This window comes from Henckelia pumila, chromosome 4, assembly GCF_033568475.1.
Source record: "Henckelia pumila isolate YLH828 chromosome 4, ASM3356847v2, whole genome shotgun sequence".
Lineage (NCBI taxonomy): Eukaryota > Viridiplantae > Streptophyta > Magnoliopsida > Lamiales > Gesneriaceae > Henckelia > Henckelia pumila.
Window position 1 is genome coordinate 140151821 of NC_133123.1, and position 27388 is coordinate 140179208.

General features: G+C 36.9%; 7 protein-coding genes across 11 annotated transcripts; 4 read left to right on the forward strand and 3 right to left on the reverse strand.

Annotated features, from left to right (window-relative positions):
* Positions 1-1838: 1838 nt before the first annotated feature.
* Positions 1839-4409, forward strand: LOC140867740 (tubulin beta-1 chain). Its single transcript, XM_073272785.1, has 3 exons — positions 1839-2416; positions 3119-3388; positions 3489-4409. The coding sequence occupies exons 1-3, from the start codon at positions 2017-2019 to the stop codon at positions 4166-4168; spliced, it is 1350 nt and encodes a 449-aa protein (XP_073128886.1). The 5' UTR covers positions 1839-2016; the 3' UTR covers positions 4169-4409.
* Positions 4410-4504: 95 nt separating this feature from the next.
* Positions 4505-6122, reverse strand: LOC140867788 (uncharacterized). 2 transcript variants are annotated; one of them, XM_073272849.1, is made up of 4 exons: positions 5632-6122; positions 5355-5435; positions 5160-5234; positions 4505-5057 (listed from the first exon to the last, which is right to left on the reverse strand). In XM_073272849.1, exons 1-4 carry the CDS (start codon positions 6013-6015, stop codon positions 4635-4637), a joined length of 963 nt encoding a protein of 320 aa, XP_073128950.1. In that variant the 5' UTR covers positions 6016-6122; the 3' UTR covers positions 4505-4634. The 2 variants fall into 2 exon arrangements, with proteins under 2 accessions (XP_073128950.1, XP_073128951.1); XM_073272850.1 differs by having other exon boundaries at positions 4506-5057; positions 5373-5435.
* A 2941-nt stretch (positions 6123-9063) lies between these two features.
* LOC140867787 (probable alkaline/neutral invertase B) lies at positions 9064-11978 on the forward strand. Its single transcript, XM_073272848.1, has 5 exons — positions 9064-9343; positions 9698-10097; positions 10190-10621; positions 10717-11275; positions 11544-11978. The coding sequence occupies exons 2-5, from the start codon at positions 9699-9701 to the stop codon at positions 11837-11839; spliced, it is 1686 nt and encodes a 561-aa protein (XP_073128949.1). The 5' UTR covers positions 9064-9343; position 9698; the 3' UTR covers positions 11840-11978.
* Positions 11979-12944: 966 nt separating this feature from the next.
* Positions 12945-15523, forward strand: LOC140861896 (uncharacterized). Its single transcript, XM_073264899.1, has 7 exons — positions 12945-13212; positions 13547-13746; positions 13848-13988; positions 14057-14137; positions 14243-14367; positions 14475-14519; positions 15504-15523. The coding sequence occupies exons 1-7, from the start codon at positions 12945-12947 to the stop codon at positions 15514-15516; spliced, it is 873 nt and encodes a 290-aa protein (XP_073121000.1). The 3' UTR covers positions 15517-15523.
* On the forward strand, positions 15170-20669 carry LOC140865551 (uncharacterized). 4 transcript variants are annotated; one of them, XM_073270228.1, is made up of 13 exons: positions 15170-15609; positions 16667-16815; positions 16895-16952; positions 17443-17567; positions 17663-17834; positions 18066-18255; positions 18337-18397; positions 18479-18527; positions 18663-18735; positions 18815-18905; positions 19004-19303; positions 19377-19538; positions 19934-20669. In XM_073270228.1, exons 2-13 carry the CDS (start codon positions 16735-16737, stop codon positions 20330-20332), a joined length of 1761 nt encoding a protein of 586 aa, XP_073126329.1. In that variant the 5' UTR covers positions 15170-15609; positions 16667-16734; the 3' UTR covers positions 20333-20669. The 4 variants fall into 4 exon arrangements, with proteins under 4 accessions (XP_073126329.1, XP_073126327.1, XP_073126330.1 ...); XM_073270226.1 differs by having other exon boundaries at positions 16646-16815; positions 19934-20668; XM_073270229.1 differs by having other exon boundaries at positions 15171-15609; positions 16646-16815; positions 18340-18397; positions 19934-20662.
* Positions 20670-20792: 123 nt separating this feature from the next.
* On the reverse strand, positions 20793-23617 carry LOC140865554 (AP-2 complex subunit sigma). The gene is made up of 6 exons (XM_073270232.1): positions 23512-23617; positions 23295-23393; positions 23165-23215; positions 22546-22719; positions 21771-21830; positions 20793-21108 (listed from the first exon to the last, which is right to left on the reverse strand). The coding sequence occupies exons 1-6, from the start codon at positions 23512-23514 to the stop codon at positions 21067-21069; spliced, it is 429 nt and encodes a 142-aa protein (XP_073126333.1). The 5' UTR covers positions 23515-23617; the 3' UTR covers positions 20793-21066.
* A 799-nt stretch (positions 23618-24416) lies between these two features.
* Positions 24417-26964, reverse strand: LOC140865552 (hexokinase-2, chloroplastic). Its single transcript, XM_073270230.1, is given in 9 exon segments — positions 24417-24749; positions 24835-24916; positions 25012-25142; positions 25227-25322; positions 25404-25568; positions 25678-25752; positions 25825-26007; positions 26096-26246; positions 26681-26964. Coding segments are annotated over 9 exon segments (1500 nt in total).
* Between the last annotated feature and the right edge of the window lie 424 nt (positions 26965-27388).

The window sequence follows — 27388 nt, forward strand, 5'->3', positions numbered from 1 at the left end:
TATCATATAGAATAGCCATCGATCGTCGACAAATAATTTTTTTTTTTAAAAAAACAAGAGTTCCTAATCCTAATACCAAATGTAGATAGTAATTCATCTTAAATCTAATAGTTTCTAGCTTCGTCTTTCATCGAACCTAGATACCAAAGCTCACAAGCTTTAGCTCCCAAAACACTTCCCATAGAATTTCGAATTATTGCTCCCACACTAAGCCGGTTCGTAGTCCCATGAAAGCCAGCGTACAGATGTAATCTAATCTAGTCAAACTTGTATCGACTGATTCAACACCGGTCTATTTTAACCTATGTCTATTTGACCCATGATTCATCTGACCCATTTCACCCCAAACAACCCAATATATCATAGCAAACAACTCAAATTCCTCCTTTTGCAAATTCTTTGATAACATCAATACACAATCCATGAAAGGATATCGACCGAAGCATACGAATACGAACACAAATATCGAAAGATTTTCCATACATTTTTAACCACATGACAGAAAAACAAGCAAGGACTGGTTAATGTGTCATAATAAAATTTACGGAGTTGACATATTTCATAACTTGGCACATGGTTCTTCTTCTTCATTAGATTTCCAACGGTAGAGACGTACTTCAGATAGGCTCTCTTATTTATTTATTTAAAATATTTTTTTTTAAAAAAAAGATGACAAATATTGTTGCTATCAAATGTGTATGTCATTGTACTTATATATACATAAATTACATGCGATGGTCGCTAGCCTCGATCGAGAGATATGTAACTATTTTTAGATAACGTGGTAAAAATTATTAAATACATATAAATATATTTCGAATTTCTTTGTTTATGAATCGGAGTAGAAAATAGATATGAAGCATGCCAGATGACAAGTCATTAAACTAAGGTAATCTCAAACAAGGACAAAAAGACAACATGGTCTAAATCTTTTTTAAATATATTTGTGTGTATAAATATATATAATATGGATAGGCCTGATAAGGCATCCTAAGATGGGCCCACTTGCAAAAGAGACTTTGAATTGATACGGTCAAAAAGGAACCTTGGTGCTAGTGACCAAAAAATATGGAATAAATCCATATGGTGCATTACTTCCTAGTATTTTTTATTGCTATTGTATTTTCAACAAATTTGAAAACAAACCATATGTTATTTATAGTGTAAAATGAGACATCAGCGAGACAACATGTTCGGACATAAAACTTTAATATAGGGATTTTTTCTTTTGAAACAACGTGGTTAGAAATAATAATTATTCATACTTGTAAAAACGAATGTTTTACTTTTATACACAGATTTATTTATTTTTTATTTTAATAGTTTCAAACATCTTTTGTTGATCTTAAAGCTCCTATTTTGTATTCTCACATTATACAAATTATACAAATAGAGTGATTAGATTCATATTACTAATCTTTACAATTATGGAATTTCTCCTAAAACAGAGCTAACCTCTCTAATCTAATAAAAACATGAAAAGTACGTAGGCAATTTTAATTACACAAAAAACTGTTATGAAATCGTCTAATGGATTAATTTTATGAAACAAATTTTTTATTCAAAAATTAATAATAAATATGATCATATTAATTTTAATACAAATAAAAAAATATCATTTTTTTCCTACCCGAAAAAAGCATAAATGGATAGCTTTTGTTGGGTTAGACCCAAATAAAGTCCAACCAATCAATAGAGCCGGCTCGTCTGTCTAAACAAATGATATTCCCACTTGCGGGGCATGGGACCCGCCGACCCGCATCCGGCGTTCCTTTGTCTCATCCATCAACAAAAGAAATCCTCTCCATTGCGATCCCCTGCAGTTCCACTCGATACCCATCACTCTCATAACGACTCTTTTAAGTAGGGGAGGGGGGGGGGGAAGAGAGAATCACGGGCCTCTTCAAATAAATATCTTCCAGTTCCCTCTTATTGGTATCGCAACTCCTCCTCCCCCATTCGCTTCCTCCCCATCTCATTCGATAACCACCCACATTTTTCACCCCCGCCCTGAAGATGAGAGAAATCCTGCACATTCAGGGAGGCCAATGCGGGAACCAGATCGGTTCCAAGTTCTGGGAGGTTATCTGCGATGAGCACGGCGTGGATCAGACGGGAAAATCCAAGGGAGAAGCCTCCGCCGACATTCAGTTGGATAGGATCAATGTCTATTTCAACGAGGCGTCCGGTGGGAGGTACGTGCCTCGCGCGGTCTTGATGGATCTGGAGCCTGGGACCATGGATTCTATCAGATCCAGTCGCTTCGGCCAGATCTTTCGCCCCGACAATTTCGTTTTTGGCCAGTCCGGCGCTGGGAACAATTGGGCCAAGGGACACTACACAGAGGGCGCGGAGCTGATAGATTCCGTGCTCGATGTTGTCAGGAAAGAGGCAGAGAATTGTGATTGCTTGCAAGGTTTGAATCCTCTTCGCTCCTTCATTTTTATTTATTATTATGCAATATTTTGTAAATGTGGTGGATATTGTACTCTTGAGAATGCTGAATGATACGTCTTGATTTTGTTCATGGTTTGGTGGTTTTCTGATGTTGTGTGTTTGGGATTTAGATTTAGATTTATCATCGACTGATTCGAGCTTTTTGTTAGCATTGCTTGCGTGAAGATCTTGTTATTGACGCTTGGAGGAATATCATTTAGGTTTGAAATTATTATAATGCTTTTACCGTGTCCATGTATTGGTGATTTTCAGATCTACGTTCCACTTTGAGGACTCACTGACTCAGAATGATGGGATCTATTATCATGGAAACCAGTGCTCGATTCTTATACATCTGTCATTTTTAATGTGATAATTGATTAGTTCGGATTTATCATATCAAGTTTGCAGGGTGGCTGTTGATCCTTGTAAAACTACGAATTGTTTTGGTAACGGAGACTTTAATAAAATGTTTGTATGAAAAGAGGTCGTCAAGGTAGTTGAAATCCTAGTTGCTCGATTCTGATTCTCGTTTTGAAATTTGGTCTGGAAGTTTATGTTAAAAGACATTATACACAGTTGACAAGTCATGCAAATGGCTCTGCCTTTGTTCTTAATGGGACATGATGTATCTGAATCATGTATTTGCTAATATACATTATTTACTTTTCTCCTTGGCCAGGATTTCAGGTGTGCCATTCACTTGGTGGCGGCACAGGTTCTGGCATGGGTACCCTCTTGATTTCAAAGATCAGGGAGGAATATCCGGATAGAATGATGCTCACCTTCTCTGTTTTCCCATCACCAAAGGTTTCTGACACTGTCGTGGAACCCTATAATGCTACCCTTTCGGTGCACCAATTGGTGGAGAACGCTGATGAGTGCATGGTACTTGACAACGAAGCGCTCTACGACATCTGTTTCCGGACTTTGAAGCTCAGCACTCCAAGCTGTAAGCAACTTTTCATTTACTTCGACAATGCATAGAGGCTTGAATCTTTTGTGCCAGACTGTAAGCTAATACCTTGTCGTTCTTGATCATATATTGGCAGTTGGCGACTTGAACCATTTGATCTCCGCAACTATGAGTGGGGTTACCTGTTGTTTGCGATTCCCAGGTCAGCTGAATTCTGACCTCAGAAAACTGGCAGTGAACCTGATTCCTTTCCCTCGTCTTCATTTCTTTATGGTGGGATTCGCGCCACTCACCTCTCGTGGGTCGCAGCAATACATCTCTTTGACTGTACCAGAACTGACTCAACAAATGTGGGATTCAAAGAACATGATGTGTGCTGCTGATCCTCGCCATGGACGCTACCTGACAGCCTCTGCCATGTTCCGAGGTAAAATGAGCACAAAAGAGGTGGATGAACAGATGCTCAATGTCCAGAACAAAAACTCCTCGTACTTTGTCGAGTGGATCCCAAACAATGTGAAGTCGAGCGTGTGTGACGTTCCACCTACGGGTCTTAAGATGGCATCAACATTCATTGGAAATTCAACTTCGATTCAAGAAATGTTCAGGAGAGTGAGCGAACAATTTACAGCTATGTTCCGCCGCAAGGCCTTCTTGCATTGGTACACCGGGGAAGGCATGGATGAAATGGAGTTCACCGAAGCTGAAAGCAATATGAATGATCTGGTAGCAGAGTACCAGCAGTATCAAGACGCCACAGCTGAGGACGTCGAAGAAACTGATGATGAGGCCGCTGCAGACCATTATGATGGCTGAAAAAGTCTAGTAACGTGGAATCTTTAAACAACTATTTTGTTGTTTTCTCTGCTATCAATTCATGTAATTTTCTTTTCATGTTTTATTTTTTTTGTTGCCTACCTTCCGGAATACTGGTTTTCCCTGTAATGTCTGATGTTGTGCAACTGTTTTCTTATTGATGTTTGTTATTATTTCTGTGAATTCACATGTTTTGGCTCTTGCCGAGCCTAGTTTTGGGTAAAAGTATTAATTTTACTAATCCTGAATTTTACCGATTTAAACTTAATTACGGATCCTGTAAGATATTAATGTGTTATCAACATGCCTATTCTTCCATCAATTGAAGCTCGCTAAGCTAGCAAAATAAGATCCTAGAGCAGTAGTACCAACATAAATTGACCCACCTTATCTTTGAAGGGGCCAAAAAATGACCCACCAAACTTACTGTTACAAGTTGAATGCAATTAACAAAATAGAGTTGTTTTCAAGATCTGATTCGTGGTAATTTTATACCACAAGCACTCCTCATAGACTTGATCTTGATTATTCCTCTCCTCATCCTCCTAGCCTCAGCAAATCTGACCCGTTTATCAGCAAGTGCTATGTCCACATCCAAAGGCTGAGATGCATCCACACCAAATGCCTCTTCAGCAGACAGGTTCAGATCTGGAATTATAGCTGGGCCCACTCGGTTGACCGGCTCAAGCCCATTATAGAATGAACCGATTTTGGGGGCTGTAATTGGCCCAAAAGAATGCTTAAATTTCGGAGCCGTCGGATCCGCGATGAACGGCTGTCGATGAGTCAACATCGTCATTCGATAATGTTGGGTTGGTTCCACTACAAGATTTGTAAACCCGATTGTTTCCATTTGAGAGTCTTCCTTATTTGGGCAAGTCTTAAGAATCTGTAAGAAGATTTAAATGGTAACCAAATAAAGCAGGATTAATCTGTTACCTTTACTGTGGATAAAATCAAATGACCATATCAAAGGCTGAAATTTTCATACCTGAAGCTTCATTGCTTTTAATTCCGAATTGTAATTCCTCAACTCATTGTAATAACTCCTCACTTTTCCTAACTCCTGTTTCAGTGGCAAAAGACCATAAAACAAAATAGAAATTAGAAAAAAATGTATATAGAAAAGAAACTAATGTGTAAAGGATTCAAAAAAAAAAAAGCTACGATTTTTTTTCATAGCAACCAGAGTTTTACTACTCACCCCTCTGAGTAAATCCCCACATTCCATCAACCCTTCAATCATATTATTATACTTCTCTCTCGACTGCAAATTAACCAATGGTCAAACTTGTCAATTACTGAGCCCAAAAACGCTATATCTAAGAAAATAACAGGATAATTTTCAGCAGATAAAAAAAGAGCCAATAAACAGGGAATATAAAAAATTGAAAGAGCAAACAAACTCAAAGAAAAGAAAAAAAACAGAGAGAGAAAATAAAGGAAAAAAGGAAAACACTTACCCTTTTCTTGGAACTTTTCTTCGAAGAATGCTTGGACTTTTCATCAGAATCACTCGGCAAGAAAGATAGAGGCGTCGTGGGACTGGAGGTCTTGGCGGCGGCGCACTCCTCCGCTTTAACCGGAGGCGTACTCACCAGCTTCACCTCTCCGTCAACCGACGCTGGCCGTGAAGTGGGTTGTTCAGGAGAACATGATGAAGCCTCAGCTAAGCTAGATCTTATCTTCCTGCGACCCCATATGAAATTTTTGCCCAATTCGGATACCATGAACAGATTTTGGAGTTCGAGCAGAATCTGAGAGACAGAGAATTCATCTTCTGTCGCAGAAGCAACCAGAGAGCTGCGTTGTTTACAGCTTGATGTTGGTGTGCCGCAATCTTTCATCTTCTTTTTTGCTTCTTCTTCTGTTGTTCAAATCTGATTCAGCGAAATTATATTACTTGATTAACTTGGCGATAAGGAGAATGGCGATGGGGAATTTAGAGAGAGAGAGAAGGAAAGGAAACAAAGCAAACTTTGGAGTGGAGGGGTTCCTAATCAAGGCAACAAGGGAGTTGGCTTGTGCCACGTGTCTAGTAATTAGAGATTGAGGGGCGCCTAGGGTTGCATGTCCTTTTTTTATTTATTTATTTGTTGATTAATTTCTTATATTTAAAACTCTTTTCTATTATAAATTTATATTTCTTCTAATTGATTTTAAATATGACACATTACATTTTATACAGGTGTGAAAGAAAGATAAAAATGAATTTGGACAACTTACTTACTTCATATTTTCTAGATAGATTATTAAATTTGAATAATTATCATCGAAAGTCTTCGTCGTAAGTTTTCAGAGAGAATTACGTACATTTTTCTGTTGTTATTTATATTCTCTCACTTTTGATTATATATGTTAACAGTAGATTTGTATTTTTAATCATATAATTTGCATGTTTTTTTTTACTATTTTTGATCTTGTTATGATAATTTTCAATTTTAGTCATGTAACTTATAATCTTATATTTTCATTTTTTGATTGTTTAACTTGTATTTGTTTTTATTTTTGGTCTTATTAAGTGCAAATTGCTCAAAAATCCCCAATGCAAATATGCTTTGCTCTATACTTCCTAGCCACTTTTTTGTACCACGTTTTTTGTTAATTTGTACCACATTTTGTATGGTTTTGTACCACATATTGTATTGTTTTGTACCACATTTTATGACTAGGAACCCCAAAGCAAAACATGTTTGCATTTGGGGATTTTTAAGCAAATTGCCCTATTATTAATTTATGACCCCCAAACACAAGATTTTGATTTACAAAATATCAAAATGAAAATAACATACAACTTAAAAGGATAAAAAATGAAAATATTATATTAGTAACATGATTACGAATGAAAATTCATCGTATCAGGACCAAATGAAAAATAAATTCAAGTTACAAGATCGAAAATACAAATTTATCATTGTCCATTAACATGACCAAATGAAAAAAATGTAAATAACATGATTAAAAATGTTCACCCTTAATGTTTAAGCAAAATTTCCGATAGCTCGCGAATAGCTATAGGTTCGAACATTTTTTAAGTTGAACTCAAGCAACAAAATTTAAAGTTTTTGAGTAACGAGTTTGAAATTGAATGTACTTATTAAATATTCAGTTCGATTCGGTTCTTTTATACCCCTGAACAAAAATGAGTTAAATTTCACTCATGAGAAGAAAATATAACTTATAATAATAAATGACCAAAATAAAAATAAGGTTAATATTTATCCTTCATGTATTCATTATGCTATTTCGTTAAACATATTTAGAAACTAGAATTCAGTCAAATGAATTTGAAAGATTGTTTATACTAGTAATCTAGAAATAAAGCTACTGTAATCCAAAGATGAAAAACGCACAATGATGCTGAAATTTGAGAATATTTGCAAATAGTTTCTGAAAATATTGTTCGAACCCTCTCGTTTTTTCCCTTTCTTTTATTCAAACTTCGATCGTGGTTGGTCACTTGGTTGTTAGCAGGTGGGCTCAAATGGTAAGTTTCAATTCTCTTGTGGACTGGGCTTCAATTTTAATATTTTGGACCACCAATTAGGTACGGTGTGAGTATGCTGTAGTTTAGTATGTCTCATGTGGATGTATTTTGGACCATGTTTTTTTTTTAGAAAACATTTTGGACCATGTTTTTAAATGATACTTAACGTGTTTTTTTATATATATTTAAGATAATAACATTTAAAGAAAACAAATTCTTTAATGAATAACATGTTATTTTTATTACATACGATGTAAAAATAAATAGAAGTGATTCAAAAGTAGGGGTGGAAAAAAAAATTCGCTTACCGAGGTTGCCGTACCGAAAAAATATCAAATTTACCGAATTTTCGATATACCATTTTTTTTGGATACGGTACGGTAATGATACCAAATTTTTCGATACGGTAACGGTATGAAATTTAAAAATTTTGATATATACGGGTATATTGATATACCAAAATTTTATATAAAAATTTAAAAATATATAATATTTTTAAACAATAAATTTATAAATTATAAAATATATAAGGATTTTTTTGGGTATAAAATGGTATATACCGATACCGTACCGAAATCTCTGTATATCTTAAAATTTCGGTATAATCGGTATGCTAGTTATATGTATGGAAATTTTTGGTATATCAAAATGTTCGGTACGATATCGATATAAAAAAATTGTATATCATAATTTTCGGTATGATATACAAGACGATATATATTTTTCGATACGATACAGTATACCACCCATATTCAAAAGGACATGAAAAGGAATTGTGCATGTCTTAATTATGTTTTTGTGTATGTGTGTATTTTTTAAATGTCAAGTGACACAAGGGTAATTTATATTATGATATGTGTGCATCATTACAATATTTTGGAATTCGGGTTCATGTAAATGAGCTACTTTACGGAAGCAGTCAAGTCCAATCGAGGTATCATGCGAGTGTTTCTATGATATCTTTTATGTAGTTTTCGAAAGGTAACATCGAACAAGTTTATTATAACATTATATTTTGTTTGAAATTGAAAATGAAATAAAAATAAAAATATAGTAAAACTGAATTGAACCAAACCGACAAATAAATACGATACATTTTTATAAACGATCAACGCAACCTACAAAACACCTTAGATTATGCTGCAATTAGACTCCCATAGGTACAGCTAGCCCTTGGATCAGTGTGAGCCCCACGTAGGACTCAATCCAAGGGCTGTACGATTACGAACACTGGTTCGAGTCCGTACGATCCTTTCCCCAAATTCTGTATACGCCCGCCAGTAAGATCTGCCATCGAAGATATCGCTTGATGACGAAGCACGATCGTCACGCGCGCGTGTTTCTTACTCGCCAGCAGTAGGTGAAGCATTTCTCAAAATCCCCGCGAGAGTACAATTAACCGCACACACTCGCGGAAGGGACAGACATTATCCAATCTTATTTCGGAAAATTTAACGTAAAAGAGACAAGTCATCCGTGGATTTCCCGAAACACTGTTCGGAGCTCCCCATAAAACTAACCGGAGCATCCTGTTTACCGAAATTTATAACCGGGTTTAGCCGGTCACTCATGGATTCTCCATATTTATGTGTATACATACAACATGGTCTTCTCTTCCTCAATAGACTCGACTACCATTACAGTCTCCTCTCTGTAGAAAAGTGAAAGCTTTTGCCGGCCATTTCAAGGTTTGCTATTCTTCATTTCTTTTTTTCCTTTTTGTTCAAGCTTTTGTCTTTGAACTATTTTCCGTTTAAGATTAAGATATTTTGTTGTTTGATTTTGACTATTTTCTTGATTACCATGTTTGATTGTGTGCTCATGAGCTTTTGAATTTGGTGATGCTTTCAGTTAAAAAAAAAAAAAAAAAAAAAGGTTCATAGCTCAATTCGTCTTCCATAATTTCATGAGTTATGATCGAATCGATTTGGTAGACTTTGGTTGCCATTAATTTCGATGGTTTGAGAGTTGGGAGTTGACTTTGAGTTTATGACATTCTTGCTTAACATTTACATAAAAAGATATCCTCTGATGAATCGTAGGATGTCTCCCACTGCTAATGTTTCTCAAAATGGAACCTTAAAACACCAAGAATCCAATCCATCCATCTTGGACATCGGAGGCTCGGATTTGTCCAGACTACTGAACAGGCCGAGGCCGGTATCCATCGAAAGGAAGAGATCCTTCGACGAAAGGTCCTTCAGTGAAATGTCGATTTCGTCCCCACCAAGACAGTTTTACCGGAACAGCGAGAACTCTTCTCGTGTTTTCGATAGTTTTTCAGGCATAAGTTCCCCTAGATCATTTAGTTGTGTAGAGACACACCCTATAGTGTCCGAGGCGTGGGTGGCCTTGCAGCGTTCCATAGTCCATTTCCGGGGGCAGCCTGTGGGGACTATTGCGGCTTTGGATCATTCTGCCGAAGAGCTCAACTATGATCAGGTGAATCCTTGTGTAATTTTGAATCACGGATGGCAGCTGTATTTTTAGGTTCGAAGATTGTATTTTTTCTCAAGGAAAACAATGCCTGGCAGGTGTTTGTCCGAGACTTTGTTCCTAGTGCACTAGCATTCTTGATGAATGGCGAACCCGAAATTGTCAAGAATTTTCTTCTTAAAACACTGCGGCTCCAATCCTGGGAGAAAAAGGTGGACAATTTCACTCTAGGGGCAGGGGTTATGCCAGCAAGTTTCAAAGTACTGCATGATCCTGTTAGAGATTTTGAAACGCTGATAGCCGATTTTGGTGAATGTGCTATTGGGCGAGTGGCTCCTGTCGACTCTGGTTTCTGGTGGATTATTCTTCTTCGAGCATATACAAAGTCTACAGGTGATGCCTCTTTGGCTGAATTGCCCGAATGCCAGAGGGGAATCAGACTCATCCTGACTCTATGCCTTTCCGAAGGTTTTGATACATTCCCAACCCTTCTGTGTGCCGATGGTTGCTCCATGATTGATCGTCGAATGGTGAGTTTTATGAAATAGCCATCTTATTCAGATGATTCAGTCTATTCTTGAATACTTTGTCAACCCAGAAAACATTATGTTTTTTCAATTTCCAGGGTATTTACGGGTATCCTATCGAGATACAAGCTCTATTCTTCATGGCTCTGAGGTGTGCTTTACTTCTACTTAAAAACGATGAAGAGGGCAAGGATTGTACGGATAGAATTGTTAAGCGTCTCCATGCATTAAGCTATCACATGAGGAGTTACTTCTGGCTTGACATCAAACAGCTCAATGATATATACAGATATAAAACTGAAGAGTATTCACACACAGCAGTCAACAAGTTCAATGTCATGCCTGATTCGCTCCCTGATTGGGTTTTTGATTTCATGCCAAGCCGTGGCGGTTACTTCATAGGAAACGTTAGTCCAGCGAGAATGGATTTTCGTTGGTTTTGCCTAGGAAACTGCATTGCCATTCTGTCTTCATTGGCAACACCAGAGCAAGCTTCGGCTATAATGGATCTGATTGAATCGCGGTGGGAGGAGCTGGTTGGGGAAATGCCGTTGAAGATTTGTTATCCGGCAATGGAGAGTCATGAATGGAGGATAGTAACAGGCTGTGATCCAAAAAACACTAGCTGGAGTTACCATAATGGTGGTTCTTGGCCAGGTATGTGTAGGTTCTAGGAGTTGAAGGACCTTGTTTTCAGATATGGCGAATGGTGAGGTGCGGGTTCAGGTTGGTTTTATGCGAACCTTACTTGTGGCTAATGGGGAACTAGCCTGAACCTGAACTTAAGGGCTAATAAATACTTGAGACCGAGGCGAAAATAGATCAATAGCTTAGATTAGCTTTTTCTAAAATATATGAACAATAATATAACATTATGTATAATATGTTGCCATATCCTCACTTGTTCTCATATTGTACTGTGCAGTCCTCCTATGGCTTCTCACGGCAGCATGCATCAAATCAGGACGGCCCCAACTAGCAAGACGAGCAATCGAACTAGCCGAGACACGTCTGTTGAAGGATCATTGGCCCGAATATTATGATGGTAAGCTGGGACGTTACATGGGGAAGCAGGCTCGAAAGAATCAAACGTGGTCCATCGCGGGGTACTTGGTGGCTAAGATGATGCTGGAGGATCCCTCGAACTTAGGTATGATATCATTTGAGGAAGACAAACAGATGAAGCCACTCATGAAGAGATCTGCTTCTTGGACGTGTTGACAGTTTATTGTTTGTGTTTCTATAAAGTTCTTAATTTGAAAACTTGGCCACTGTTCCTATAAAAATGTCTGGAGTTTTGGAATCTGTAGGTTTTTGACAAAAATAATGAAGGTAGATTTATAGATATACGAATATGCGATGGGTCATGATATACTTGATATAATATAGATTTCACATTGTCTCAAAAATTGTTTTCCAGGAATTTAATTTAATTTGTTTTGATTTTGATTTACTTTGTCGATCACCAGAAAATTTTGTCAAATTCTATAAAATAAAATAATAAAAAAAAACTTTTGGCACATCACATTGAATGGTAATTTTTCAGAAAATGATGTTGGATGCTATGGTAAAATTGATATTTAATAATTTTTTAAGAATTTTATTTAATAATTTAGCTTCCGAACTCAATTATAATAAAACATCTCCCCAAACGAAAGAAATGATACGTTGGATTATTTTGAAAATCTCTCCATCAGTATTTCTAATAAGATTTAATATTTAAATTCCAAATATACATTTTTTTCTGAAAATTAATTTGAAAAATTATTACTGTGTAAAATTCATTTTATAGAATAGTTGTATTAATGAGAGAAATAGTTTGTTACAAGCTTAAACAACCATAAAAAATCTCTTCTTTCACTCAAACAAATAATGAATGAAAGAAAGAAGCAAAACGAGTTACAAATGAGTGAAATTATTAGCTAGTTAAGAACATGTTCAAGATCAACGTGTTTTCATTGTCGTTGAATCTCGGTACTCGGTAGGCAAAGAGCCCTCATGCGATATCGAACCGGTTACGAAAACATTGCTCGATAGGCAAAGAGCGCTCATGTGGCAAGATTTCCTTCTTGTCTCATCCGTACAAAACAGAGTACAAAACAGTTTTTTGAGATAAAAAATTATATGTGAATTGTCATTTAAACTAAATAACAATTATTTAAATAATCATTATAATTTTTTAATTTATTATTTTTGCACAGTGGTTACTCGTGGAATCTAAAAAAATACTATCTTTTTTCCAAAAAAAGAAAAAGAAAAAAACGAAGTATCATACTTTAAAATAAAAGATAAAGGAAAAAAAAATATACAGTAAGGCAATGCGAGAATGGAGGATCTTGTAAACCGAAGCTCTGTTCTGAGGGAGAGGGTAAAGGGCAGCACGAAGAAGCCAATCAACGCCGCCTCGACGTGGCTAAAGAGGCAGCCGCCGAATGCCAAGCTGTCATTGGCCGTGGCCGCCGCCGTCTCCACCATCTTCTTTCTCCGCCTCGTCGTCGAAGATCACGGCAATCTCTTCATCGCCGCCGAGGCTGTTCATTCCATTGGAATTTCCCTCCTCATCTACAAGCTCACCCAAGAGAAAACATGCGCCGGTATTTTTTCAATACATACTAATTAAACCCTTTTAGTTTCTGAATTAATTGAAGGAGACAACGAACAGACGAACTGTATATTCGATTATTTGCAGGCTTGCATTATGTATTTCTAGTGTTCATTATACTCCTGGGGTCTTGTTTAATATTCCATATAGACTATAGTATTATGTTGTGTGCAATTTAAAAACTGGGCTTTTGGATATTTGGCAAGACTGATTGGCCATACAGCCTCAAAGTAACACTGATCCATGTCTTGATATGTTTTTACAAGCATTTTGTGCTTTCTATGTTTTGTTTAGTTCTCAGATGGTGCATTTTTTTTTAACTTCAGGCCTTTCACTCAAGTCCCAAGAGCTGACTGCTATGTTTTTAGCTGCTAGACTCTACTGCAGTCTCGTAATGGAATACGATATACACACGCTGCTCGATCTTGCCACATTAGTAACAACCTTGTGGGTCATTTATGTGATGCGTTTTAAATTAAGTTCAAGTTACATGGACAGCAAAGATACGTTTGCCCTTTATTACGCCGTGAGTCTTGGACTAGCTTAATTGTTTCCTTCTTCCTTCTCAGAGTATTATACTTTGTGTTGCCCTGTTCTTGATGTATACAATGATGTTGTTTCATGTAGGTGATACCGTGTGCTTTACTATCAGTTGCTATTCATCCATCGACTCAGCATCTTGTCATAAACCGCGTTTTATGGGCTTTTTGCGTCTACTTGGAGGCGGTTTCGGTCCTTCCTCAGCTTCATCTCATGCAAAGCACAAAGGTTGAGAAGGCACTTGTCATCACATTCTTAATAGTCATCAAGATTCACGTTTTCGTTTCTTTGTGTAGATCGTTGAACCTTTCACTGCACATTATGTATTTGCCCTCGGAGTTGCCAGGTTCTTGAGCTGTGCACATTGGGTTCTTCAGGTTTGATCATACATAAACTCGAGCTTTTCGCCCTTTGGTATAGACGCAGAGTTAGCCCGACATAAAATACATGTAAGAATACGTTGTTATCATGTTTGGTGTAAGGTATTGGACACCCGAGGACGATTACTGACGGCGTTGGGATATGGACTATGGCCTTCCATGGTTCTGGTATCCGAGATTGTCCAGACTTTTATACTGGTTGATTTCTGCTACTACTACGTTAAGAGGTATGCACCAAGAATTTTGATCGAGGCTGGGAAAACAACTTGCTGTATATTTTCGCCATATTATATTAAATTATTACAAGTATTTCTCTTTGTTTCGATTGATTCAGTCTTCTTGGTGGACATCTAGTGCTGCGGCTCCCTTCCGGGGTGGTGTGAGTCTCCAATCTCCATTCTTTTTCACTGGAGGCTGAGGCTCTGTTATTTATTTATTTATTTTTGCTAACCCAGTTTTGTGATTTCATATACATTTCAAAGGACACTCGCAATTGTAGCGTCTAATCGCCTATCTCTATTTATTTATTTATTTATTTATCGAGTTAGTATATAATGAATGTTACAATATTATTACACGAATTACAAAATTATTCCACATGAATCATTGAAATGACTTTTTCATATGACGAATTTTATGACTCAAACGTGTAACCGAGTATGTAATCGGAGGTAGGTGTTACGGATGAGTAAGCCTAGTGGGCAGGAGGTTAAAACCGTAAATTTGATAGAGTTTGGTGCAAACGACCTTCACGCCAAACTGCAGGGATTTGGGAAGCAATGATTACATTACACTCTCAAATCTGGGTTTGGGACCACTCCACGAATTCACTTATTAGAGCTTACTAATACATTATTATTTATTTATGTTAAAAAACAAACCTTTATCCTTTAATATATTGCTCCCTAAAATGGATTGTTGGTTCATATTACGAAATTTATGTTGTGAAAACATAATTCTAAATCATATTATTATTAAATTAATGAATATTAAGAATTGGTTAAAAAAAAAGAAATTTTCCTACACTACATATGGAATTTTAGATTTATTTTTCCTGCCACGTGGAGTATCGTGTCATGTTTTGATCCAACGGCTCTCTGGAACGCTTTAACGTGGTCCGACCGATTTCACGATGACGTCATTTCGAGCAGTTAAAATCATGGCTGGCCGTTATTAATTACGATTTATTCTTTTTATTTATCCTCAAAAAATTGCATCAGTTTGTTTCGCATTCCTCCCGTCTGTTGAGATTTGAGGAAGAGTGCGGATTTTTTATTTGATTCGTCTCAGCTCTGCACACTCGCAGGGATGGCGACTCATGTGCAGAGATTTCCAATGATTTTGTGTTGATTCTTATTCTCAGCTGCGTGAGCTGATATGCAATTCAGGATCACTACATTTTTTCCTCACTCCATCTGTTGATTACTCTGAATATCTCATTGGATTGCGCTGTTGCCGGAGGAAAAAAGGTAGCTTGAAATTCTCTGGGTTACTTTTTTTTTTTTTCACTGTTTCGGATTCTTTCATGTTTTTGAATCAATGAGCGTGTCTGTGAATTCTGTTCGGTTGTTATTTATGGGTTTTAGAAAGGAAAAAAATTCTCCTCCATTTTCCCTTTTCTGTATCGTTATGATCGAGATCCTCTGCGTTTCGAAGTTCAAAGAATTTTCTACTCTGCATTCATTTTTGTAGAGTCCTGTGAACTCCTTGCATCTTCATTTCTCTGAGGGTGTGTGAATGTAGGAGACAGCGAACTGTGAGTGTGTGACAGAGAGAGTGTAAAAAGTGTGAGTGTGTGAGAGAGAGTCCTTTTATTGCGTGAAGAAGAACCCGATTCTCTGAACATCCCCCTAATAAAAAGGACTACATTCACATTTCTTTTTCCCCTAACTTTCCTAACAAACCTGCCCTCCCTTCTCTCTGAAGATTTCCGTCCCCTCACATTTTCTCCCTTTGTGTTTTGTCCATCTTTCATCACACCTTGGGCTAAACTCTACTGTGTAGATGCTTTTTTTCTGCGTAAAAAAGAGAGAGATTCTAAAGATCTGATGCATTTATTGAGTTGGGATGGACTCAAATTCCAACCTCGAGAGCGGCTTTCAAATAAATCCCGTGTGTGCATCATCTTTTTTGTCACTTTTTGTTAGAAATGGACAACACTAAATGACTGAGGGCCTGCGCGAGAAGATTGCTACCATCCACTAGCATTTAGTATTTTTCTAGGTATGATCGTCAAATTGGTTGAGGAAAGTACGATTAGATCCTCCATTTAGTGTTTAATTTACGGTTACTAAGCAACAAAAAGTCATAAATGGATTCTTGTCTTTATCTGCGTTATATTTTTGCTTGGTGTATATGTTTCTTGAGTCTACATTACTGAGGTTTTTAATAAGCTACGTGTCGCATTATATTCTTTTTTACAGCCCTTTCTTCTTTTGGGCAGTTGTTTAATGTTTTACGTGTTATCTTTTTCTTGTTAAAGTCATCTCCTTTTGTTCATTGCAGTGTTAGTTTTTGGTGGTTCAGATTAGGACAGGAAATTTTTTTGTTGATGTTCAAGTGAATTTGGATCGGAGAAGAACAAGAAGCGTGAAATGGGTTCTGTTGGATTTTGTGGTGAATCCGAATCTCAGCCTAGTACTAGTAATATCAAGAAATTCAAGTCACCCACAAAGGTAATGCCTTGGCTCATAATTAGATTTTATAAATGGTTTTGTATAATTCCTTATTTTTGTCAAATCTTGATTTTTGCAGCTTCTTGATGAATGCTGTGCAGTTAATCACGCTGCAATTCCTAGGAAGCTACGGTCTGGTGTGTGTCTTAATTTTGTGATTAATTTCGTTTTCGATTTCTTTTTATGATAGCCACTGACATGTTAATTGGTTTCATTCGAAAACCACTGATTTAATTTGGTTCTGCATGATGGGTCTTCTGAGAAGTTTCTTGTTTCTTTCTTAGTGATGCAATTTGAAGTTTCTTTTTATTTTCAATGGCTTTTTTCCATGGCATGTGTGATACAGTAGTTTTTTTATAACTAGTTTTTCCTTCTTTTTTTCCTTTTTTTTTTTCTGACCGTGTCCAACTATTGCACCCTTGTGAGTTGTGAGCAATGACGGACTAACTTATTATTTTTGGGGGAAAAAAAGTCGTACTTAATTTTCTTTAAAAAAAAAAAAAATCCCCTCAACCAAAGAGGTCGATCACACTCCTCCATAGTGGATCCGACCTTCTCATCAGTGAATGATCAATGCTTTAGTTTTCATATAACCCCGTTTGAGTTAATTATGTTTCCACGTTACAGCCATCAAGAAACGGGGCCTTGACTCTATGACACCACCTTTGCCAATTTCGAACAAACAAAATCGTGTGTATGATGGAGTTAAAACACTCCGGAAAAACGGGGCCAAGAAATCCAAACTGAAAATGGTTAGCCTTCGCCATATTTGAAACTTAACATTCATCGTACATACCACTTTTAATGATGAAAAATCGATTGAAAATCGATGCAATTACTTTCACAGAAACAAGGACACGTCACTGAGGATGAGAAAGAAGTGGCCGAGACCTTGTATTTGCTAGCCAACATGTTCTGTGATTCAATCAAGAACGACGAGCACGGATTGGATGTTCACCCTTCGGGAACAAATTCTTTAACTGTAGTAGAAATGGATAGCACCATGACTGCAGCTCAAGGTTTGAATTGTTTCTTAGTCGTGGTCCTTTGACTTTGGAATCTAGAAAAAAAGAGGCTCACAAATCCCATTTCAAATAATGGCACAACACCATCATTTACTCCAGTGTGTCAATGTCAATTTTTTAAAATCAGCAGCCTTTAGGATGTTTCACATGGGATTCCGTTCAATGTATCCCCTCAGCATTCTTGATTCCTTATTTGTTATGCCATTCTACATCCACGAAGCACAGATGCTGGGAAAATTACCGCAAGAGTAACCCTTGAAGCTATCTGTCAAACTACAAATTTGGAAGACTCGATATCAAAAAATGCTCAGTTAAAATCTTTTGATGATCCTCAGCTTTCCAAGCTCCCCATTAGCAAACAATATCCCATCACCTTTGTTTCTGGAGATGGATCAGATTTAGTCACTGGTTCCAGGTGCATAACCTGTTCTGTTATCCCATTATCCTTTATTTATATCCCCTCAGTTTTGGTCTAATCTGTTATCTGATCATATAGCAGAACAAAGATGTCTGCACTAATTTCAGTGACAGGTGATCGAGGAATCACCGTGGAACAGGTATGCCCAAAAATTTCCGATATTCAGATAATATTTCATTAATTAATAACATACAATGAGAAGATGCTCCGATATTTTCAGCTTGCAGCTCCTGGAACCCAAAATTGCCTCAGGGAGGACAAAAATAACGGTAAAATATTCAATTTCATAGGATTTTTCTCCTTTACGCACTTGACTACTGTTCAAACATGGCGGCCCATTTTGTATATTTATACTGAACCTGAATGTATGAACGAGTCACGTGACCTGCTGGTTTGCGCTGTAGATCTACTTCTGTGGCGTTCAAGCTTGCCTTCAACAGGAACTCAGGGCACTGAGAGACTGGAATCCTGCCCACGGTAATTGTTGTTTCTTTGAACATATGCCATCTTCTTCCTTGTCGAATAGCTGTCTTGATTCTTACTTTCTGATTTCAAGATCGTCCATTAACAAGCTTCCTGCATGGTTTGAGACGAGAAATCATGTCATCCAGCATCGTACACCCGGGGAAAGTTTTATCAAGAATAAGGTAAGCCAGTTGCCAGCTCTGTTTAAAGATTAACAAAAATATTAGTATGGGGACTCGACAAACTTATCTATGTATTCCTATGATCTTTAATAAAACAGTGCCGTTTAGTTGAGGCCGAACCAACGAGGTTGCAGAAGAGATGTTCTGCCCATGTTTACATCTGTAATTTTATTAAAGTCATGCAAGTATTAGACAAAAAGGAAGGATTACCAGAGACACTCGTTGAGCCAGGACCCCGTATAAATATTGACCTTCAAAAAAATGGGTTCGATTACACAAGTGGTGCTTTGTCTTCCACTGTTAGTTCAATCCGAGATACCATTCTTTTGCATAAGAGTCTCTCACAAGATCAGCAACAGGTCTCAAAAATGCCTGCCTCGTGTTCTCCACTTAAGCAGGTGAGTTCATTGGTGACAGTGTCTGATAGATTGTTTGCTCGTCACTTGTGTTTGACAATAAAATTTTTTGCAGGGTTCAGATTTCTTGTCTTTGGCCGGACACAGTGATGAGGTGCTGAAGCAATTTCGCTCATCATACATGCAGTCACAAAATAATTTGGCTATGCTTTTAGCACAGCCCCAGAATTGTTATTCAACGTTCCATGATCGATCTTCTTCTGTGGCCACACAGCAGGTGAATTGATTGCATCCTCCATCTCTTTAGTTTCGCTACCAAATTTCTTTTAAACATTTTTCATCCACACGTCTAGTTTGTCCTGACCTGTTTCTGCCTTCTAAACAAATATATAAAGCATAGCATGGATTACCATAACCATATGACGAAGTAAATACAATCTTGATGAATGTACTTGATACTGCCATCAAAAGTATCTTTAAATTTTGGTCAAACGATACATGTAACTTCCAAATAGATGGAACAAGAAAATCCAGAATGATGTTTCCATCTGCCTCAATCATGGTTACTCAGCAAGCAATAATTCTTGCCTCCGTTATTCCTCAAAACTCACTCTATTTATATCCATGGCATAGAGGTTAACTGATTCTCTGTTTTTTTGCTTGTTGAAACAGCTCCCTCCGTGTCATAGCAGCAGAGTCGGCAACAGAGTTGCGGCTCTATTTCCAGATCAATCTCATCCTACCGGACTTCCCACCTCATATTTACCAGACAGGAAAAATGGAGAAAGAGACTCATCTTTCTTTGTTAACTGTGCTCAGGCTCAGTCTCAGTCTCAGTCTCTTTTCCCGCACTTGCATTCTACACATGGCTTGAAACATCAACAGCAGTTTAACACAATCCATCCATCACCGCTCCCAAATGCGAAGGGCACAATCCATCCATCACCGCTCCCAAATGCAAAGGGACATAGCCTACACTACCTCCCTTCAGGATTTGATAGAAACAGAGCAACAAGCTATCCCGGTAATATGTCACAATTGCAGATATTCTTCAACCAGCAGCATCTTTGAAGTGAATAAACAGGCGTCGATCAGACTTTTCAGTGGAACGGCACATTATTTGTCATGCGTACACTGAGTGCGATCCTTCTACTCTGGCTCCGGTAAAATGGACCTCAGAGTTTCTTCGAGTATTATTACCATTTGGTAATTTTGCATCTTCTTTTGGATGTCCAATATTAAATGAAGCATCAACACCCACCTGATATGATCTTAGATTTACTGACTAATTTAGTTTCTGGTGGGCTTATTATTTTATATACAAACACATGTTAGCTGTGATGCCCATAAACATTCTATTATTACAGTCTTGGTCCTTTTATGCATATATAATATTTTAGTGTTCCGTCTCATATTTTCAGCACTTGAACGATACAGGTCTCCTAAAAACGTTTATCGAATGAGCTAACTGATACGCATCATTTGTCTACATTTATGAAACAAGAGCTGAAACATAAATGGCTCCAAACGATTGATTTACATTAACTAAAATTTTTTCGAGAAATTATCGTAACCAGTCACCCTTTTACAGTATAACATGATCAGACCATGCTTGAAATCTACACAAAGACGGGAAATCATACAAAGTTAATCAACTGAATTGCCGAGCATTCGACCAAGTGGCCCCATTAAAAAATACATGCCGAACAACATTCTTCACAAACAAAATACCAACGATTTCAGACTAGGTAAGGGATAGGAACACCAAAGGGGAGAATTACGTGCCATGCTGATTAAAAGAATCTTTACTCCTGCTTTTCCAATTCCCCCATTCTCTCTATGATTGCCTGAAGAATAAAGGGAAAGAGAAATTAGTTGCTATGTTCACAGATAATCTCAATCCCAAGAAATATTGTTTGGCAAAGCACAAACCATTATACAATTCGCGAGAGCATGTTTACCATTGTATTTAAGTACTTGTTTGTTTGGCTAGGGCAGTAGTTTCTATGACTGATTTGGAAGGCCCTTCGCCTTCTTTCATTTCTGATGTAATCTTGTTGGACTCAGTTTAATGAATTTCCTTTATCTTAAAAAAGAAAAAATACTTGTGCCTACTATGATTCATCTTATTATATAAAATCATGATGAGGGAAACAAAAATAACAATATTGCCCAAAACCAATTTTGAGTATTGGTTTAGGTAAAGTTTCCCCTTCGCCTTCTTTCATTTCTGATGTAATCTTGTTGGACTCGGTTTAATGAATTTCTTTTATCTTCAAAAAAATAAAAAGTAATTGCGCCTACTATGATTCATCTTATATAAAATCATGATGAGAGAAACAAATAACAATATTGCCCAAAACCATTTTAAAGCATTGGTTTAGGTAACACTGGGGGGGGGGGGGGGGGGGGGGGTGGGTGTGGTTGTTTATGTATTGTTCTTTAATCTACATCAATGAAGATATCAACATGTTCTCCAACTTTTAAAAGGTAAAGGGAAATTTTTTACCTTCTTGCTTGTTTCTTGGAGTTCCCCAGCGAGAATGAACTCGTCTAATATGAGGTAAACCTTTAAAAAAACATGACAACAAATCATCAGGTCATGCATACACAAATGTCAAATCATTATAGAAGTGATTTTCCTGAGTGATTCTCGGTTAGTCTTTCCCAGGTTTAAAAATGCAATCATTTTGAAACAAGTAGAAACAGTAGGCAGATACACACAAAAGCTGGATACTGAAACTAGATATAATAGCTGAACATGACTTGAACTTTTATCACCAGTTAGCATCATCGATCTAGAGTGCCAACAACCAACATCCTGTATAAAGATAACGCAATTTACAAACGAAATATAACAATTCTACATGGCTTGGGACATTAAAGATGTACACAGCGAGAAGATATACAAAGGAAAGGCACTGATGGGGTAGCTCCCAGTGATTCAAAATAGAAGCGATTTAAGTGAGCTAACACTGGGATATAATAGTTCTAGGTCATAAAAGATTGGTTGGGATTAAATATCAGTGATTTTGAGAAAATAAGCCTAAGTTGATCCTGAGCTAAAAGTCAGCACATACAACTAGCCTGCATCCCAACCAGTAAAGGAAGCAGCAAAAAATTTGAAAGAAACAAACACATAACTTGCACTGACGGTACTTACGAACAAAGCAGTCACATACAATAAGGGCTCATGCATGTGTTTTTAATCCGCTTTTAAACAAGTACATGTTAGAAACATAGGGGAGCTTTCAAGTTATATAAAATCAAGAAGTGAAGCATACCTTGTGGAAATTAAATACCAGATCCAGCTCGCAAACATTGCTGAAAAAATGATCAAGTATCTCCACAAATAAGTGAATGCACTCCAAGTAAGCTAGCTCATTGTCGGTCATATCCACACACAATGAGAAAAATAATCCAGCATATCGTCTGTAGATAACCTTGTGGGTTCGGAACTGCGAGAAAAAATATGTCGATAGTGTATCATCATGTGTTGTGATGCAGAGAAGAAGACAACCAAAACAATGCAAATAAAAGTATTGGAATGAAAAGCCATCCAGAAATCATTCAAACAACTTGATCTCATGCATGCTCTATTTCGGGAATAAGTTAGTGTCTGGGATTGCTTCCAAACGTTCAAAAGCAAGCACTTATTGGAAGCAATCCCAAATAATACCTGAACAACAGGACAACTGAATCAAAGCCCGTAAGCAGCTAAAAAAGGATAAATAACTCGGTAGCAATCCCAAACAATAGCTAAACAACAGGACAACAGAATCAAGGCCCGTTACAAGTTAAAAAGGATAAATAACTAGGAAGCAATCCCAAACAACAGGACAACAGAATCAAAGCCCGTAATCAGCTAAAAAAGGATAAACAACAATTGCAGAAATTGCTCACCTCCACAAAATTGGTATATTTGGGATCTCTATTGACAACCAATCGATGAACCTGCAATGCACAATGGGCACGGATTCAAGGATTTCGAAACTTGTGTCAGAAATTCGATATGCAGCCATAAAAGAATTACCTCGTATTCGACCTTATGCTTCTCGGATTCCTCGAGAGGTATGTAATATTTGGCCAGTCGAGTTTTTCCTTGCCTGTTCTGTAATAGCAGGAATCGGATCTGCAACATTCAATAGAAAAGACAACAAATTTCACAAAAGTGGACCCAAATTAGCAAACTTGAAACACGAAATCTGCAGAAATACAATAAAGCCGCTGATGCAAAAATAATGCAGTACCATTTCGAGAATGATTGAGCCCTCCAGATCGCAATGGAAAATTTTAGCAGAAGCAAAGAAAAACAAAAGTCCAAGAGACTCAACTCAATTTTCTTTTCGCACCCACCCCCCTGGGAATAATATTTATCTTTATATTTATTTCTTAAAAATTAACAACTTTTATTTAATTTTTAAAAAAAAATTTACTGTATTCTTTATTATTGTTGTTATCATATTATTACTACGAAGCCCAGCAAGCGATGCTGATTTCTCATGATAATTTCATCTTATTTTTATAGGCATTAACCAATGACGTAATTAAAGGTGAAGAACTAAACAAACGGCCAATTATATTTTTTTTAAAAAAAATAAACAATCTAGATTTTTTTCTTTTCTGTCATTTTAATTTTAAAGAAAAAGATTTCACAAGCAGCATTTCATGCAATCTAATTATTCGCACAAATTTATAAAAACTATAATAATTATGATATCACATATAGATATAACAATTCAAATACTAATAATATTTATAAAAAAAAAATTTCTAAAATTCATATTATAATGATATAATTAATAATAGCATTATAAAAATAATAATTTAAAACAAAATCGTTTATGAAATAATTATATTAGAGATAAGAAATTAAAAATATGAGATTTTAAATAAAACAAAAGCATGTAGAGAAAATTTGGTGCATAGTTTATCAAGAATTGTTAGAAAATCTAAAATGAGAATAGATAGTCGATAGGAATTAACAAAATTATGGTATTTTGAAAATTTCTATAATAATATTGATAACAATATTATATAACAGCAGCAACAAAACATTCATCTAAATATATTAACAACAATGAGAGTAATAGTTTGTTGATTTCAAAACATATATTCATACTCATTCAATAGACAAAACATTTTGTTCAAGAAATCAATGTTGATACATTGAGTTTGTAGCAGCCAAAAGTGCAGCCCCTATCCCAGAACCATCTTTTGAGTGCTCTATAACTATATTTTTCGACACTTGCACTCCTAAAAGCTCTGTCACTGCTTCTTCAAGGTAATTCCTATACTGAGGGTAATTCTCATACAACCCTCCATCCATCGCCACAACCGTCCTACTCCCAAAGACGAGCCCTTTCGTATCCCCCTCCATTTTCTGTAAAATTCCCACGATTCCTGCGCCTGCTAGACGCCCACCACGCTTTGTGATTGTATCACACACGTCTATCACAATCTTTCTTGAACTCGGGTTCAAATTTACCTGACATCGAGTCATATATTTCATCATGAATTCATGATAGAGCAAATGAACTCATGAATCAAATTTGAAAGTACTCGGAATTTACCCCTGACACTTAATGTAGAATGGATCCAACAACTTCAAAATCTTTGGAAGAATCTTGTTGTATTGCGCATATATCTGGTGTCCTAAAACAATGCAGTTTGCAGCATGTTAAGGGTGAGAGTGTAAATGAAATGAGCCTGTGTTTATACATACTTTTCTATGAAGTTTCATCTGTTACCTGAGAGAATAGGGGATCTGTAGCTTTTCGGGGACAGACTCACCGAATAATCTAGCTTCTTTAGCCATTTTAAGCAGCACCCGTCTGGCGATTTCACCAAGATACATACCAGAAATCGTTTTCTCAAATATCTGTTACCATTATAAATCGCCTCGCACTTTCAAATCCGAACAAGTACTTCAACAAAGAGTGGAATCAAGAACAAAATGTACTACCTGTTCCCCAGGGTTGATGCTCACAGCATCCATTTCTCTATCAAACTCAGTCAGAGGAATCCCATTTGCGAATGCTCCCCACTCCGTGTTCACAATCTAAACAGTTGGAATTTAAACATTCTATAGATCATAATGTGAGGAGTCCTTGTTATAAAGTGGTGAAAAAAATGCACCAACCATGCTTCCAGTTCCAGATTTTGAGTTAGGATCAAGCAGCAGCTTGGGAATAGCTTCCACACGCTCCACATAGCAAGCATTTGTTCCTGTCCCTAGAATCACTGCAACCATGACATCATCGTCCCAGTATCTAGCTCCAGCCAATGTCGCAACCGTATCATTAACCTAGCTTGACAACATTAACAAATCCGAAGGCACAAGAACAATGAGAATCAATCTGATAATTTTGATCCATAAGTAAAGGATGATGGTCAACAATCGAACAAGAATGTACCAAGGCGGATACTCGCATGTTCATACCCAATCTTTCCATTGCTTCGTTCAAGCATGAAACCACGTCTTTCCCTGCCTGTAAAACAGATTTTTACACGTTTAAGGCTGTAAATATAAATATGAACAAATATGCAAATATACACTTAACAGTTCCAGAAACGGCAAATCCCTTCGTCCATTTGATGAGGATGCCTGAATCGATTGAAGTCTGCTTCACTGGGAAAGAAAATGTGAATCCCACTTCTCTTGTTCTTCCCTTTTGAAGATGAAACTTTCCAGCTTCTTTATTAGCAAATTTCGCGAGCCCAGAAGCGATGAATTCGAAAAGCTCCTAATCAAAAGCAAAAAAAAATAAAAATAAAATGTAAATATGTATGATGGGTGTAGGCAAAAATTCATCAAGATTTGATCTTGGTTACCTCAGAGGTTCCGAACATTAATTCCGATGGAATAGAAACTTGCTCGAATTCAGTGGCGGCCACTCTTTCACTTTTTCCTCCTAATTGCACTCTTAGAACTCGAAAATTTGTACCGCCAAGATCCAATGCATAAAACAACCCCTTTTCATTCCTTCGAATGCATACCAACTAAACGAATCAACTCCAATTATTTTACCATATGACGACTATTATCATTAAGAATTTTATGAACAAATTATACGACTAAAAATCGATTGAAATCGCATATAGACTAGTTTAAATCGATATTCAACGTAGACATTCATATCTAACTCTATGAATTGCGTTGTCCATCTAATTATGATGGTTTTAAACAAGATCAATATTTAAAGTTAAAAATAATATTTTGACAGAAAAAGATAATATTTTTTTCTATGGATAGGATCAACTAATATGAGGTCTTTTACATTATAAATTTTTTAATTTTAAAAAATCCACCTTATATTAATTTTCGAATTGAGGATTGAATAATGTTACATTTTAACATGTCGGTCTTATTGGTGATCAGATCAAAAGCGAGAAAATGTACTAGCTAGCTAGCTATACCCAGTGGGCAGAGCATCAACGTAGCTGAGTATCATCTTGAGATCATTTCCGCCATCCGCCGCAAGCCCAGCCCGCATGTCCTCCGCCATGGCATCGGCCACGTGACGCAACACTGGCAATGGGGTGGCGCAGTCTCTCTGCAACTTGGTCAGAATGGGATCATGAGCTGAAACGGTACTGTTGGCTCGGACCGCGCTCATAGCGACTCTGGACCGCATGGGCGCCGGGGATCGCACGGGGCGGAGTGATCCGACGGGTGCTGTGGTGGCTGTGACCGACGACATTAATGTCGAAATGTGGGTGAGAATCAGATCAAGAAACTATGTAGCAACTAGGAAAAATGTGAAGCTTTATGGGGTTTAAGACCCACCACCTTAATAATTTCTCGATGCTAACTCAGAAAACAGTTAACCGTACGCTGTATTTATAATCTTTTTATATACAAGATAAAAAAGATAAATAGACTAAGAAATGAGGATTAAAGATTGAATGAACATGGGAAAGTGCGTGCTTGAAGTGTATCAAGATTTCTTGGCTTGATTTAATTTGTTGAATTATATTTATATCAGACGTGTGATTACTTTTATGGTTTGAAGATGTTAACTAACATTAATTTAAGCGGTGATTTTCAAGAAAGTATGAAATGAAATGCATCGTTAACAATTTTGGGATTATAAATGATTAATTGGTGATAATAGCGTTGTGTTT